Below are 13,542 nucleotides of genomic sequence, written 5' to 3' on the forward strand. Positions count from 1 at the left end.
TCGGTGCCGTGGAAAAGATGGAGCGTTGCCTCTTCAGAGCTGGCTTCTGATGCGCTCGCTCCTGAGTCTTCCTAGCTGAGCTCCTCAGTTCTCTTAGGTCCCAGAGATGGGGCAGTAGCTGTTCTCACCAGCCCTGGCTACTCAGGCATGCTCATTTCCAGCACCAAGGTTATAGGTCCGGCATCTAGCCTGGATTCAGTCACTTGCCAGCTGTGTGATTGGTCAAGTGACCTAACGTCTTAGAAACTTGGCTTTTTCCCATCAGACTTTGATGAAATGAGACACTGTATGGGGAACCCATACTAAAGTGCTTGGCAGTAAGTAGTATGGACTCACCAAATGACCATTGTTTTGGTTTTGTGCTTAGTTGCTCAGTTGTGCCCACCAGGCTCCTCTGTCCAGGAATCAAACTGGGGTCTCCTGCATTGCAGGTGAATTCTTTACCAGCTGAGCTACCAGGGAAGCCCGTACTAATATGCTAATAGATGATATGGAAAATTCTGCTTTCCCCATGGTTTTTGTTATACCATGTTGTAGTTTTTTTTTAGAAGATGTCTCCAGAAACCTTTGGTAGAACAAATTCCCCAACCACATCCCCTCAAAAAAACAGAACGGGATTTAAAAAAATTGTTGTAAAATATACATAACATAAAATTAACTTTTTAACCATTTTCAAGTATATAATTCAGTGACATTTAGTACTTTCACAATATACTAGTTCCAGAACATTTTAATCACCATTAAGGGAAACCCTGTAGCTGAACTCTATTCCTCAAATCCCCCAGCCCCTGACAACCACTAATTGGCTTTCTGTCTCTATGGATTTGCCTGCTTTGGATGTTTCGTATAAATAGAAACATGTACTATGTGGGGGTTTTTTATGTCCGGCTGTTTCATTTAGCATAATGTTTTTAGGGCTCATTTACGTTATAGCATGTGTCAGTACTTCATTCCTTTTAATTCCTGAATAAATAATTCCATTGTGTGAATATACTGTTTTAGTCTGTTTGGGCTGTTCTAACAAAATGTTGCAGACTAGATGGCATATAAGCAATAAAAATTTATTCCTCACAGGACTAGAGGCTGGAAGTCCAAGATGAAGATGTCAGTATGGTCAGAGTACCCTCTTTGGGTGGCAGGCTTATCATGGTAGCCTCACATGGTAGAAGGGGCTGGGGACTTCTGGGGTCTCTTTCATAAGGGCAGTAATTCCATTCATGAGGGCTCTTCCCTCAGGACCTAACACCTCCCCAAACCCCTACCTTCTAATACAGTCTCGTTGGGCATTAGGATTTCAACATATGAATTTGGATGGTGGGGTTGGGGGGAGGCACAAACATCCAGACCCCTAACACTTACAGTATGTAATTTATTCGTTCATCAGTTGATGGACATTTGGGTTATTTCTACCTTTGGCTATTGTGAGTAAATAGCGTTGCTGTGAACCTTCTTGTACAAATTTTTGTTAAAATACTTTTTTCAATTCTTTTGGTATATACCTAGGAGTGTAAGTGCTGAATCATAGGATAATTCTATGTTTAACTTCTAAAAATCTGCCAGACTGTTGTCAATTATAGCTGCACCATTTTGAATTTCTTGAAAGATTACCTGGAAGTTCCAGTTTCTTCCAACACTTATTATTTTTCAGGTTTTTGATTATATCTATCATCATGGGTGTGAAGTGGTATCTCACTGTGATTTGGGATGTTTTTTATGGTACAGATTTTCTATGTGTCTGGACTCAGATTTTCTACTAGTGTTCTTGAGCCTGTCATATTGCAAAGCTACATGAAAAACCACATATATGAAAAACCACCACCATAATTTTCAATAAGAGATAGGTATAAAGCATCTTTTCCTTTCCAGCCCCTGATATGACTAACCATCATGGCTCTGTAATCTGTAGTGTGGATAAACAACTTTCAGACATTCAGTGGCTAATTATAGATGATGTCTGATGCCTGGGACTTTTTTGCTAATTCTTTTATTTTGGTTTTAGGGATTTTCTCTAGGGCATCCAAAATGGTTTTAAAACATATTGGATAAAGCTGAGCCACCTGCCTGTGTGGGACTTCCATATCTATACTCCCTGCTCCACTGTCTTCTGATGGCATTCTGACTACACTGAGGCCTAGTGACACGCCATTCAAGATGAGTGATGAGAAGGGCCTTGCGGTATCCCAAAAATTGGTCTCACCTTCAAGGAGCACAAGCAGCTGCTCTTCCAAGCAAGGAAGTCGACAGGTAAAGTTTAATGGAAATTTCAAGAGCAAATTTAAATCAAGAAGTTTGCAGATTAAAATGTGTACATTTACTTGGGAACTCCTACTTCTCATTTTAGGAACACTTGCTTGTAGTCATATCTTAGTTATCTGAGAAGGCAATGGCACCCCACTCCAGTACTCTTGCCTGGAAAATCCCATGGACGGAGGAGCCTGGTGGGCTGCAGTCCATGAGGTCGCTAAAGAGTCGGACACAGCTGAGCAACTTCACTTTCACTTTTCACTTTCATGCATTGGAGAAGGAAATGGCAACCCACTCCAGTGTTCTTGCCTGAAGAATCCCAGGGACAGGGGAGCCTGGTGGGCTGCTGTCTATGGGGTCGCACAAAGTCGGACATGACTGAAGCGACTTAGCAGCAGCAGCAGCAGTTATCTGAGAGGAGTAAATTTTAGATAATTTTCATAATGTAGCTTGAGAGTCTGCTGGATGGGAAAATTTGTATTTGGCTCTTTGCATTATTTTATTCAATTGTTGCCACTGTCTTCCAACACAGATATTGATATTCCTGTTTTCTCTGTAAGGAAGCTGAGTCAGACCAATGAAGTTATTCTGCCTGAGGACACACAGATTGTGTATTCAGTGGCAGAAACAAGAAACCAAAGCTCATTCTGTTTGACTTCAGAGCCCACACTTTCCTTTATACCCCGCTAACCAAAACAAAAAAGCAAACAATCACTTTTCCAATAATTATAATATCCTCCTGCCCTTCTTTCCTTCCCTTTACCAAACTTTTTATGACTGCTTCCAACCACAGAATGCCCCCTTATAACTTAGAGTCTCACCTGCTTCACTTCTCTAATGGGCAAGGGAAGCAAGTCAACAGAGAAGTGGTCAAAAGGAATTAAGTAGGAAGAAGTGAAACAAAGGATTGAATAATTAACTCCTAAATAACTGTCAGCTAATTATATGTCGTTCCTTGGTTTCCTTTCTTAAAAAATCCCTGTTGGCAGAATTTGCTGGTTTTAGATCCATGACAGTAAATGCACATTAATCATTATAATTCTTTCACCTTAAGTTAAGTAGAGAGTGAGCTGTCCAAAAGCTGTGGGTTTAACAGCCAAAGTGGTCTCAGAGCCTTTTCAACATCTGTAGTCTGTGCTGGCCTTGCCTTTCCTCCATGGGACGCACTGACCTAAATTGACCCTGAGTCTTTGATTCCAGATTTGGAAGCAACAATCCAGCAACCACCCAACTCTGGCACATCCACACATTTATGACACGTCATCATGGGTCTTTCCATTCCAACACTGCCTCAGATAGGGAGCTTGTCACCTCTCAATACTGCTTTGTAGCATTAGAATCTATAATTCCAGACAAATGAGATTTTCCCATAGGGGCATCTGGGGAGTTCTCCAAGGTCTCCCCTGAGAGGTTAGGAAGAATAATTTTTTCACCCCTTACTGTCATCACCTCCTTCTGGGGTTAAAAACAAATGATGATAATTATTCCTTGTCGAATGCATCAGGTGCTACGCTGGGCTGTGCTATGCTTAGTTGCTCAGTCGTGTCCAACTCTTTGTGACCCCATGGACTGTGGCCCTCCAGGCTCCTCTGTCCGTGGAATTCTCCAGGCAAGATTACTGGAGTGGGTTGCCATGCCCTCCTCCAGAATACATCATGGCTCCCTAGAAATTCTAGTTTCATGAGGGTGGCTAATCTCACCCTGTTTGTCAGCTTTGCATGGGAGCGTTTCTTTCCGTCAGCCACAAATCTGGTTGGGATTAAAGCAAAGTGTATTATTTTCCCCCAGTGTTTTGCACTTAGTAGCATCTATTCCTGTATCTTCCTTGGATAAAGGGATAGCATGTGATTCATTCAAGCAGCCAGTGCTTATATATAACAGCATAGCAGTTGGAGCAGGGAAATGAAATTCTAGGACTGGATACCACAGAAACATGTTTTTGATGTGTTACTGGAAACTGATTGATTTGGTTTTTCACAGAGCTTTTATTTTTGAGTTGCAGCATAAAGAGTAAGAAGAATATGCGTGATGCCTCACCGTTTTTTTCTGACTTAGAATGGGTTGATCATTCAGCCATTCATTCATCAAATGGTCATCATTTATATTTAGGATCTCTCAATTTAATGTGCATGTAATTTTGCTTTATAAATATCAATACTTACTTTTGCTCTGTGGCAGAGAAGATGGAGACTTTAATAAGTTTATTCCAACTCTGGGTCTTCCCTGGTGGCTCAGCGGTAAAGAATCCACCTGCAACCAGGAGACACAGGTTTAATTCCTGGGTCAAGAAGACCCCCTGGAGGAGGGAGTGGCAGCCCACTCCAGTATTCTTGCCTGAAAAAAAATCCCACGGACTGAGGAGGCTTGCAGGCTACAGTCCATGAGGTTGCAAAGGTTCCAGCTTTAACCTGGATCTAGTTACGGTGGTGGTGGTGGTGTGGCTGCTAAGTTGTGTTCGACTCTGGCGACCCCATGGACTGTAGCCCGCCAGGCTCCTCTGTCCATTGGATCCTCCAGGCAAGAATACTGGAGGGGGCCGCCATTTCCTTCTCCAGAATCTGGTTATAAAGCCGTGTTTATTTTTTAGGGATCTTTTCTTATTATGTCCATTTTTCCATCCTTCTGTCAAAATAAATGTTCTGTTATAGGATTGGCTCAGCTTTTCCCTCTGTGTTGTCCACCTTGGCAATTCATGTCCATTTCTCCATCACACACCATCCCACGATGGTCTTTTAGTCTCTGAACATGCTGCAGAAATGCAGGGACCATGGAAGTTCTTACTTCATGCCTCTTAGGGAACACAGCCTTATCCAGGCGTCTTTCAGATGCTAAATATAATGACCACGCTGTGTTTCCAATCTCTGGATAGTTCAAGTTCAACATTTAAAGCTTGAAGATTTAGATATAATAAGAAATTTTATTTGAGGAATTTTAAAATACAGCCAATGAAGATAATCTGTGTAACAACCTACTTGTTTTTAAAGCTCCAGATTAAAGTCACTTCTAGGTTCTGTTAATTCCATCTGGAGGAGATAAGTCAGATGTTAAATTTACTGGCCATCTGCATTAATGCTAGTGTTTCTCATGTGCTTTGGAATTACAGTTTAGGGTGTGATTTTGCACTTGCTTTCCCCCATCCCTCTCTCTGTACTCATCCTGCCCTAGCTCAGAATTTCCTGTTACCTACTTCTTATCTCTGATGACCCCAGTCCAGAGTGAAATCTTCTGTTTCTAGCTGGGACGTCTGTTCACAGCAACTATGACTATCTAAGAACCACCGCCAGGCCAGCATGCAGCATGGTCAGATCTGGGTGGTGAGGCTGTCTGCCTCCTGCCATCTCCCTGGATAGGCAGATTGTAAAGTCTTTCATCATGGTGTACAGCTTCCCCCTCCACATTCTCTGATTTCCAGCAGTAAGCTAGCTCAGGTCTCAGCCTTTTTCTGGGGATATTTTTAGCTTTATGAGCACACAGGAATAGAACTCCTGGACACATCTGTCTGCAGTATTCTTTGCATTTCTATTTTGTGTCTTATCCATGAGATAATTAATCTTTCTTTCTTTTTTTTTAAATCACACAGACATACCAAAGGGAAAAAACCCTACATTTTTATATCTTTGTAAATTTTTCATGTTTGGAGCTCATATGGTGACAGGGAAGCGGCATTAAATGTATAAACTTTCAGTACAACCTTGGCTGAAAGACGTGGTCTTCTAGAGTCATTTTCATATAAATTCTCACCACTATCACCAGGTGACATTAGGTCTCTATATGCCAGCCACCTGGCTCTCTCTCAGTTCCTCCCACTGAATTTGCCCTTGTCCTTGTTTCTTGAACTGAACTTGAACTTGTTTTTCCTCTCCGAGAACCCCCTCACATAAAATCTCAAGGAGCCCTCATTTATGTGTGGATACTCTCCTTTCTAAATATCTGTTAGAGGAGTTTGCTTCCTTAAAGGATAAAATGATGAGATCTGGGTGTTAAATGTGATCTGTGTTTTTCACTTCTACAAATTGAATCGAAGATGTAGTTTACAACTTACAGCCTTGAAAACCCAAGCAAAGAGTTCTGTGATCTTTCAACTTGAATACTAGGACTCTTAAAATTTCATATACAGAATGCCTCGTTTTGTCAGTGGGAACAGTCCATAAATATAATTTTATCAAGATAATTTTAGGAAGTTATGCCTAGTGATTAGAACTTGAACTCTCCAATCTTGGTTCCACTTGATATTTTGTTTCTGCAACCTTAGATTCTCTAAAACTTCAGTTTTCTCATCAATGAAATTAGAAAAATCATTCTTTTCTCATAAGATTATTGTGAGGATTAGAACTAAAGCATTTAATCTAGGGTTAGATTCATAGTAGGTGCTGAATTCATATTAACATTTATTTTTATTATAGTTGACATTACTTTGAATTTCATTCCTATTTGTAGAAAACCTAAAATTTCATAGTGAAGAGTTCTACTTTGTGTCCCAGAAACTTTTGCAGCTATCATACATGTACCTACCCATACCTCTGTAGTATTGTGGAGAAGTCCATGGAAGTATACAATGTGTATATGAATGTGTACTTTTAAAATGTATCTTATTTTATACACATTAACAAAGTACTTTTAGAGAATAATGTAACAGAATTTAAAATATATGAGCTATATTTGATATATTGAACATCTGGCATAACCTGTACCTAAAACAAGAGAAAGGGAGAAGGCATTGGCACCCCACTCCAGTACTCTTGCCTGGAAAATCCCATGGACGGAGGAGCCTGGTAGGCTGCAGTCCATGGGGTCACTGAGGGTTGGACACAACTGAGCGACTTTACTTTCACTTTTCACTTTCATGCATTGGAGAAGGAAATGGCAACCCACTCCAGTGTTCTTGCCTGGAGAATCCCAGGGACGGGGGAGCCTGGTGGGCTGCCGTCTATGGGGTCGCACAGAGTCAGACACGACTGATGCGACTTAGCAAAACAAGAGAAAACAGGAATTAAATTCTGACTCCATTCTGTTTTGCTCGGCCTTGTCCTTACATGGGTGTGTGTTTTTCACTTTTCCCCATGCCAGCACCTAGCTATCGGTAGTTGCTGCTTAGAGCATTGTGTTGAGAAGTATTCTGCGGTTGAGTCTGGGTTCAGTGGGAGAGAATGCCCTATTTTCAGCTATGGCTGTGGGCACAGGCAGGGTGAATGGTAGTGTGAGTGCCACATTTTCACCCCTTAATGATATTAGCAGGTTGAAGTCAAGAGATGACTGCTACAGTCTTTATATTCTGCCATTGGAGGAACTTCTGGCAAGTGAGGTTCACCTCAGTTCTCCATCTATTAAATGGAGACAAAACTCACATCCCATTTCCTCTATAGGGATAAAAGAGAATATTTAGTATTTTCACTGGCTAAAAGCCAGTGAAACTCACTGGAGAAAGGTCGTCTGTAAATTTTAGAAACAATTATTAATGAGCTCCCTTCACTTTGGCCAATTACAGACCCAGAACTGAAATACTCTCGTTTTAAGGACCCTGATACTCTGCATAAGAAGTGGATCTCTTTGAAGTAGACCGTCTTTCAGATATAGCATCTTAACTCAGTAGGACTCTATTCTCCTTGCAGGAAATCCCCAACTAAAGGAACTCAGTTTATACGAAGAGTAGATTGTTGGTCCCTTCTGACTGTTGTCTTCATACCCCATTCCTTGTAGTGTTCAAAGTCAGTCTTTGCTTCACTCTGCTTCTCATCCCAGACTTTGGCTCAGCTCTCCCCTTTAGCTAGACTGATTCATGTGAAACTGTTCTGCTTTTTAGAATTTTGTGATTTTTCTTGAATCATTTATTGCTTTATCTCTTTAAAAATAATTTTTAGAAAATTAATGCTATATGCTCACTGTACATAATTGCCAACATACGTGCAATTTATGTGAATTGCAATACTTTAATGTGGCTGTTTGATAGGTCAAAGTGAAGCTGAGAATGACCGTTGATGATGGAGATCATTGGTGACATTGCCAGGAGGTTTCCTTGGAGTGGGGGGTGTGAAAGGCTGGTTCAAGTCTGTTCATGAGAAAAGAGGAACAGAGAAAAAGGGTACCCCAGTTCTGTCAGGCCTACAGACAGGAGTTGAGAGAAGCCTTTACAAATGTTCTGTTTGAGAACCTTCGGTTTGGCTAATGCCATGCTTAACACAGTCCTGTTCTCTCCTCTCCTTTGGTTAATTCACTGGTTGAATGAGTATATGGTTCTTTGAGTCCTGGGTCTTATTTACACATCTTTTGAGCTCTCATGGCACCAGCACAGGGCTTTGTACATAGCAACTGCAAATTACTGGGCTGAATTTACTGAACACCAGCAGCAAATAGCCCTGTCTCAAGGGCAGATTGGAATGTATGGCCAGGGACACGTGGGGAACAGGAGCAAAAAATTACACGTTCCCAAGCTCCCTCCTTCCAGTGACAGACATCTTAACAAAGATTTCAAAAAATGAACAAAGATCTCTGTGTTGAGTTTTTCTTTTTTTATGGCAAGTGATGAAATCTCTAAATGTTTTCTCCGAACAACCTGCTCTATTAGAAAGTATGGAACGGAAGACTGTCTTTGTTGAAACTGACTTGTGTTCACATTGGCTCTGCTTTTTGCTAGCTGGATGACCTTGTCATGTAATAGAAAACTTCTGAGCCTTGATTTTTTTCAGCTGTGATATATAGGTAATTTTGCTTCCTTTTGAGATCTAAGTGAAATAATAAATACGAAGTACCTAAGCTAGCACATGCTAGACATTTGATAAGGGTGGATTAAATAAGCATGTGGTTACTAGGTAGAAAGACTGCAATTCACAAAGCTCTGTACATATATTAAGAGATGTCTAAGTGGGAGAGAGAATTGCTATTTTGAAACTTGTAAAACATGAGTAATTTCCTCTTGTCTTTTTCCCACTGCCCCCTTACATTTCCTTCCTAGAACTTTCAAAGTAACACATTTCAGAAGCCAGATTGTGCTAGAGTTGAATGAATAGGTTTTTTTTTCTCTCTCTTTCTCCTTTGTTATTATAATTTTTTTGGTCCTTTTTGAAAGAGTTCTATATGTCCTAAGTTTTATTTCTTCATTATCCATTGAGAACCTATTATTAAAAGACCATGAGCAGGGGATGTGAAGCTACTAAAGACAGGACAGCTGAACAGACCACTACAAATGTGAGATCGCTCTGATTGGGAAGACTGTGAATTATAGAGACAACATAGCTTCCTTATTTTTTTTTTTAATGCGTTGTAGCATTTGCTGTGTAAGAAATCAGGAAATGAATCCTTCCAAAATAATTTAACAAGTGCTTCACTCATTATTGCAGGAGATTTGAAATGCAGAGGTCTATTGCTACATAAATCTCCATACAATTATGCAATTTATTCTTGTTGCCCTCTTGTCCTTGGGGTAATCTGAAGTGGAACTTTGAGCTCTCCCAGGGTCACCTGATGAGGATTTATTTATGCAAGCTCTTAGATTATGCTGCACTCCGGGGAGCCCATACTGGCTGGGTTTGGTGCCAGAACCCTTAAAACTACAGGAGTTGAATGGGAGAGAATTTGCCAAGAAGAGTGAATTAAAGCTATAATGTTTAGGTGTTTGTAATTTCAGCTATCTGGGTACTGAAAATATGTAGTCCCATTTGTTTCTTTTAATTTGTATTGTCTTTAGATGCTGAAATTTACCTGCTGTCTTTTATAAGTATAGACTGAATAAATACCACGAGAAAGACTCCTCAAGGAAGAGTGGCTTGGGAGTGGCATGATTGCATCACACTGTTCTGTGATGGTCACAGAAAATAAAAGGCAAAGAGCATGAAGTTGCTTGAGAGCAAATAGCCTGAGTTTAAATCATGGACTGTTTGTAAGCTGTTTGACCTTGGGCAAGGTCCTTGACCCCTCTGTATCTAGGTTTCTTATAAGGCTGTGCCAGTTGTTTAAGTTAGAAGAGAGTCTGCACATAGTAAGTGCTATGTAAGTGTTTGATACAGATTCACCTTCCAGAAGCAGGAGTTCCAGGAGCCCTCAAGCAGTACTGCCGCAGCAACTGCTTCCCTGTCTCATCCTTGAGCTGCGAGGCAGTCTGGCTTCTGTCTAGGCTGCTCTGAGAAGAAAAATCAGCCAGGGACGCTAGAAGTTAATAAGCAACTGATAGCATCATTCGAGCTCACAACATCCTTTCCTACTCTCCTTTGGAATCTCAAAACAATCCAATGAGGTCTGTATTTTTCTACACTTCAGAGAGAAAGTATGGCCCAATTAACTGCTGATTTAGAGTTACACAGCTAATAAGTGGTAGAGGGTCAGGCAACTATATATTTGAAGAACACTGGGTTTGTTTTGATGCTGCAAGGCTTCTTTAGAAGTTAACTCCAGTTCCTTGTGTCCTGTGTACAAATGATTATTGTTTAAACAAACCTCCAGAAGCCAAAACCTCTGTACATGCAGTGGCAAGAATAACACGGATGCGGGAAGCAATCAAAAGGATCCTCCAGGTCTGTTTGTCTAGAGCTGTTATTTTTCTGGTGGTTCCAACAGAGAAAAATAATTACCTATACAGTTCCATCTTAGTTTTTTGGAATCCCCCCCTTCCCACCTTCTGAGCATTTTACTTTTCCTTACAGCCTAGGCTTTGGTCATACCCATAGTTGTGACATTATGCACTGAAAATAGGAAAGGCAAAGATACAAGACTCAGTTCTCTATATTTCTACCCTAAGTCTTGTAAAGTTAAAGCAAACATTTGATATAGGAAGAAATGAAAACTTTGGCTAAAATGATGTATTTAAATAATCAGGATTTCCTTGTCACTTTGCATCCCTGCCTATGCCAGGTAGCTGCCTTCCACACATTGAAGAGCGCAAGAAACCAAACTGCATATTCAAACACTTCTGGAGGTTGCTGAACCATGCAAACTGATCTGTAATTCTAGAGTAGCAGAGCAAATGTATTTTGGTGGGTTTTAGAACCACGAGTTTGGTAGAAACCACAAGGGGAACCTTAAGAGAATCGATGTGTTTATTCACAACTGGCCCTGGTCATAGTGCAAGTTACAGGAAGGCAGAACCTGCCTCAGATGCTTTTGCTGAGAGCACAGCTTACTAGTTTTGCAGTTACTGGACTTATCTCTGAGAGCTATAGAGGCAAATGTGACACAAACTGACTCAACCGTTTTTTTTTCCCCTAGAGAGGGGAAAGTCTGAGTCTGTGATGCTATTAAAATACTAAAGGTCCAGAAGTAAGCATGTAATAAATGGGACAGAGGCAAGATAGATTTCCTTGGAATAATCTCATATCTCTCTATGGTCCCACATACCCTGGCCCTACCATCGAGTCCAGTTTATCTCCCTCTACACCTTACCTAAGCTCCCACCACAACCAAAATCACCTCTCTATTCTCACCCCAGATGAGTCACTTCCTGGCAGTCTCTAGCAGAGTGGTCCCTCTTGCCCTGAGTAATAGGCTAAATGGTCTCTCCCTCTTCCCCCAAAGATATATCTACATCCTAGTCCTTGGAACCTGTCAGTGTTATCTTATTTCATAAAAGACATAACTTAAGAATCTTGAGATGAGCATCCTGGCTTAATGACCCAAATTCAATGACCAGCGTCCTCATAGGAAACACACAGAGAAAAGATAGGCATGTGGGGGCAGGTGTAAGAAGATGGAGGCAGAGATTGGAGTGATGGGGCTACCAGTCAAAGAATTCTGATTCTCCTGGAGCCTGGAAGAGCCAGGAAACACTCTTACAGTGTTTATATCTGTGTCTCCCCACTCCCCTGCCCCCAGTTCATATGTTGAAGCCCTAACCCTCAACATGACGGCATTTTCAAGTGGGGGGTAATTAGGCTTGGATGAGGGTGGTGCCTTCACGCTGGGATTAATACCGTTATGAGAAAGGAGTGACACAGAGCCTCTTGCCATGGGAGCAGACAGCAAGAAGGCAGCTGTCTCCAGGACAGGGAGCGGGTTCTCACAGGAGCCGAATCTGCTAGCCCCTTGACCTGGGCTCCCCTCGCAGTCTGTGCCGTTTTGTCGCAGTTGCTCACGTTAAGACACACATTCTCCACAGAGCCTCTGGAGGGAGCATAGCCCTGCTAACACCTTAATTTTGGACTTCCAGCCTCCAGAACTGTGAGAGGACAAATTTCTGTTGTTTTAAGACACCCAGGTTGTGGTACTTTGTCAGGGTAGCCTCAGAAACCCTGCTTCTCACTCTTTATCAATGTTTCTTCATGTTCCAGCTCAAGTCATTCCACTCAGGTGGATCCAGCCCCACATGAGATCATGTCTGCCTGGGAACAGGAATCTGTAGCGGGTTTATATGTGTCTCCCATTTGGCATTTACAAGGCTTCGACCTTGTGGTGTTTCTTCATTTGTAATGTCTATTAACTTTTTGGAGGCTAGCACTTGGTTTCACATTTTTGCATCTTAGTACCTGGTGCTAACCTTAGACCTTTGAGACTCCCCTGTTAAAAAGAAGCTCAGTTGTAAGTAGAATATAACCTACTTAACAAAAATGCCGTTCCTTCTTTGATTCATAAGGCTCTCCAGGATCTTAACCTGACGCCAGGTTCTCATGATGAGAGTCAGTTGTTTATACAGAACAATGAAAGAAAGTCACTAATGATTTGGATCAAGGATAAGGATGTTTCTTGTGCTAAACATATGGCACCTTCTCCTATGATTTTTAAATCATGTATGCATTAATTAGTCAGAATGTACTTCTACTTTGATTAAGTTCAATTAGCTCTGAAAAAAATAGCTTTGGGTGAGCTGGAGGAGAAAACACAGTTATCAGCTAGTGCCATCCAGCAACGGAGTGAGTTTTCTGAAGGAGCGTGGTTACCCTGTCTTTAGAGTACAGAAGTGTTCTATCTGAATACAAAATGTCTGTGTTTCTCTCCAGGGCTCAGACATCAAAGTGGAGATCTCTTTGCTAAGTCCAAAAAAGTATGATTTTTTAAAAAAAATTTAAAGATAAAATATTGAACAGTTCTAGGAGGTATTTCAAATAAAACCATGTAGAAGTCTTCCCACCTTTGTGCCTCTGGTCCAGCCCCACTCACAGAAGAGTCCCCTTAGAGATTTTCCCTGGTATCACATGTCCTCATGGTGAGCTCCCGCAGCATCTCCTACACTAGGCTGACTGTGACTGTGCAAACAAGCTCATTCCTCAGAAGGGGTAGAGGAAAGGTAATGAGTCAGAGTCAGTGGGCTGAGTTCTGGTCCTCAGAAGTCCTTTACTCATTTTCGTGGTCCTGAGAAGATCATTTCTCTTAGATTCC

General features: G+C 41.4%; 1 protein-coding gene across 1 annotated transcript in view; it reads left to right on the top strand.

Moving 5' to 3' along the window:
- The first annotated feature begins 2,151 nt into the window (after window positions 1-2,151).
- OSBPL3 (oxysterol binding protein like 3) overlaps window positions 2,152-13,542 on the top strand; it is a 95,512-nt gene continuing 84,121 nt past the window's right edge. The window contains exon 1 of the mRNA XM_052638651.1: window positions 2,152-2,244. Within this exon, the coding sequence (XP_052494611.1) occupies window positions 2,152-2,244 (93 nt within the window). The remainder of the gene's footprint in view (window positions 2,245-13,542) is intronic.

The sequence above is a fragment of the Budorcas taxicolor genome, chromosome 4 (assembly GCF_023091745.1).
Source record: "Budorcas taxicolor isolate Tak-1 chromosome 4, Takin1.1, whole genome shotgun sequence".
Taxonomy (NCBI): Eukaryota; Metazoa; Chordata; class Mammalia; order Artiodactyla; family Bovidae; genus Budorcas; species Budorcas taxicolor.